This window comes from Oratosquilla oratoria, chromosome 1 (assembly GCF_046742065.1).
Source record: "Oratosquilla oratoria isolate Oo_2021 chromosome 1, ASM4674206v1, whole genome shotgun sequence".
In the NCBI taxonomy this organism is placed as follows: domain Eukaryota; kingdom Metazoa; phylum Arthropoda; class Malacostraca; order Stomatopoda; family Squillidae; genus Oratosquilla; species Oratosquilla oratoria.
The window spans coordinates 86,317,453-86,321,258 of NC_134777.1; the positions used below are offsets into that span (position 1 = coordinate 86,317,453).

Here is a 3,806-nt window from a genome sequence, read left to right on the forward strand (position 1 = left end):
TAATTTAGATAATTTGGTGCACTGTATAATTTCAATTTAGATAATTTGTTTCACAAATTCAATTTCGTTTTCACATATTATGTTAAAAAAATAGTCACTTGAAATGATATATATATATTATATATATATATATATATATATAATCTTAATTCTTTTAATCATATATTTTCTTTTAATAATAAGTAAATAATAATAGCAACATTTGGAGGACTGGCCGAAACATCCTACATTCGATGCGCTCCCCTCCTGCATGCTCACTAATGATGTTGAACTTCTGGGCTGGGTTGTTCAAAACAAATTTTTGCATTATCTTGGCGTTAAATCTATCTTGACATTAAGCATCATGAACATCAAGATAAACTAACGCCAGAATTAGTTTTTGAACAACCCAACCCTAGACTCCTTGTTATAATATGTCATCAATGTCAGGCAACTTTTTGTGCAATGATAACACCATTTACCTTAGTCCACATATGAAAGTTGTATAATTTCAATTTAGATAATTTGTTTCATAAATTTCATTTCATTTTCACACAGTATGTGCAAAAAATATTGTTACCTGAAATTATGTATAAGTAATTTTTTTTTTTATTATTTTAATAATATATTTTCTTTCAATGATAAAAAAATAATGATAGCAACATTTGGAGGACTGCTGATGCGATAATGTCGCTGTTATGACAGTCGCTCTTATAATACAATCGCTATCATGTGGTCGCTGTTGTGATGGTCGCTGTTTTAAAAGAATCGCGATTGTGAAGTCGCTCTATTGACAGTCGCTGTTATGACAGTCGCTATTCGGAACCCGAGCCGAAACAGACACACAACTCAGTTTCTTCCCTGAGAGATCAGTGGGAGAGCCCAAGGACCTGTTACTAGCTACTTTGGGGCTGCAGGTTTCCAGTCAGTAAAGCTCGGGGCAACAATTATCATTATCAAGTTGTATTATAATAATGCTTAAAATAAGCTAAGAACTACAGAGTTCATAAAATATCCATAAATACAATCTTAGCTGTAAAAATGCCAAATGACATTAATATTAAATACCTTTACCAAACTGCTGCCTGTTACATGTGACTTTCAGACCATAAGAAATGGAAATTGCCACCAATTATAATTTGTAATTCTATCATCTGTAACTTACAAGCTAAACTTTTTTGTGGCAAAAACACAACCATTCTGATATATTATACATGCCAAATGCTGCAATGGATTATATAGTGTGTATTATTGCATACAAGTTAGTTATTTTACTTTTGCATAACCTCAATACCTTCTACTTGGTGATGTACTTTACAGATTTTGTTGTGGCTGATGCTATATAATAATTGAATGCATTTGATTTGTGGGTCCTAGACAGGACTTAAATTGAGATCTTCAATTTATGGTCTGCCCCTTGACATCACCATTTGGCATTAGCCATAACAAGGTCTATACAGCATGCCACCATGTTCCAGGAATATCTGACACATGATCAGTGATACATGTTCTTAAATATGTATAATCTCCTACTCTAGGGAAAGTCCTGACATTAGGGGGCACAGCAAGGCAGCCTGGTTATAATTATCACTAAGTTACTTTTTCTTCTAAATATAAATGTATCTAACTTTCCTCACGCTTTTTTTAGCACCATTGTAGACAAGTTGTGCCATCAGTACCACAGCAAATATTCGCTTGAAGTTAAATAAATGCACTGATCACAGTAAATAACTTAAAAAAAAAAAATATAAATGTTAGGGAAAATACAATTTATAACCTAGCTATGAATGAACAATAAAAGAAAACTTAATATTTTCCTTCAAACATTGAAGACAATCAAAACATTATTCTTTGGAATTATTCCATTTCCTTTACTGTTGAAACAAATGTTCCAAGTAAAGACAATTTCAATTCCTTATATACTTATATTTCCAGAGGCTTTCAACCATTAAGATTAATTAGTCAATCCCAAGGCGAAGAATGTCAGTATTTTCAAAGATTTCTACAATGGGATTTTCAGAGTGAGTAGGTGCCTGTGGAGGCTCAAAAGTGTTGGCAACCATGGCACGAGCGACCGTCTCTGTGTCTATGCTGATCTTGTTTCTCCAATCAAACCCTTTAAGAAAAACCTGAAGTGGAAAAATAATTAGTATAATCAAGGAATTAACATCCAATCAGCTGTTATCAACAAAGCAAATTTGCTAGACATCTATTTATACACCATGGGCTTCTTCACCCTTATATGGGAGGAAGCCAAGTTTGCTAGACATATGAAATGAAAATTTGCATCCCTTACACTACTGTCAAAAGCTTACTTTAGACTCATTCCTCCTTAAACCACATAAAAAATGCTCTTCATCACTCCCACCAATACTACTAGTTTGTCCTCTGTCCTCTATTAGTATTATTGTACATGTCTGTGTTATACATTTTGTTTGTAAGATTGACTGGGGATAGCATCAAAACCTTTACTGATGTCTAGTGTCATGAGAAGTATTCAGTGTGGGGGGTTATCTTAATTGGTGCCACCAAACTCTTTGTGTGAGGTTTATCAGAAGTATGTTTGTGGAATGTAGTGGTCTAAAACTTTGTTGAGATTCAGCAAGGGTGGTTGGTGGTGTGACAAGATGTAGTATGAGGCCAATGAGGTTGTGCTATGACCAATCATTGCACACCAGAAACTTTAAGAATGGAGTATTACATGGCTCAGTTCTATCCCCCACACCCTTTAATCTATACATGCACAATATACCTAACCCAATGCTTTAGAAATACAATCGCTTCTTATGTATACAATATAACAATTATATCCACACACTGCAATTCAGACAAAGCTGCAGAAATACTACAACCATACCTTGATACACTCAATACCTGGTTCACTACAAATAAGACTCAAAATAGCCCCAACCAAATCTACAGCCACACTTCTCACCAATTGAACAGCAGAACACAAATGCATAGCATGCAACAACACTCTCATACCAGTGCTGGCTCCGATAATGTTTGCTATATATGTAAATGACATGGACGAAAGTATTGAATGTTAAATGAACTTCTTTGCGGATGATGCAAAGTTATTAAAGAGAATAAACTCTGAAATAGAATGTGACTCATTACAGAGTGATCTGAACAAAGTCTCAGAGTGGAGCAAGAAATGGGAAGTAGAATTCAACACCAAGAAATGCAGTATAATCGAATTTGGGAAAAGCGAGAATAGAATATCAGGACAGTATAAAATTGAAGTAAAGAAAGTAAATTCTGAAAGGGACCTAGGAGTAATCATCACCAAAGACATGTTGCCAGATAAACATATAAATAAAATATTTGGAGAAACATACAATTTGTTGAGATCAATAAAGGTGGCCTTTAATGCCTGGATAAGGAAATGATTAAGAAAATATTACAAACACTGATAAAGCCAAAACTGGAATATGCAGCACTGATATGGTCACCCAGTACAAAAAAGAATATAAAAAAATTGGAAAGAATACAAAGAGCAATGACAAAGATGGCCCCAACACTTTCAAATCTGACATATGAACAAAGACTGGCCAAAATGGAATTGCTGACCCTGGAACAAAGATGAGAATGAGGAGACCTACTAACCGTCTACAGAATTATGAAAGGAAAAGAATGCATTGATAGAGAGGACTTGATAAAGAGGGACAGAGGAAAAACAAGAGGTCATGCAATGAAACTCAAAAAGGACAACTACAGAAGAGACCTTAAAAACAACAGCTTCACACACAGAGTAATAGATATATGGAACAAATTGGACAAAAAAATAGTGTGTGCAAACACAATACAAGAATTTAAGAACAAAC

General features: G+C 34.3%; 1 protein-coding gene across 1 annotated transcript; it reads right to left on the bottom strand.

Moving 5' to 3' along the window:
- Positions 1-921: 921 nt before the first annotated feature.
- Positions 922-2,112, bottom strand: LOC143030927 (protein HTATIP2-like; the record flags this gene model as incomplete). Its single annotated transcript, XM_076194195.1, is given in 1 exon segment — positions 922-2,112. A coding segment is annotated over 1 exon segment (175 nt), but the record flags the coding sequence as incomplete, so codon positions are not given.
- Positions 2,113-3,806: the final 1,694 nt, after the last annotated feature.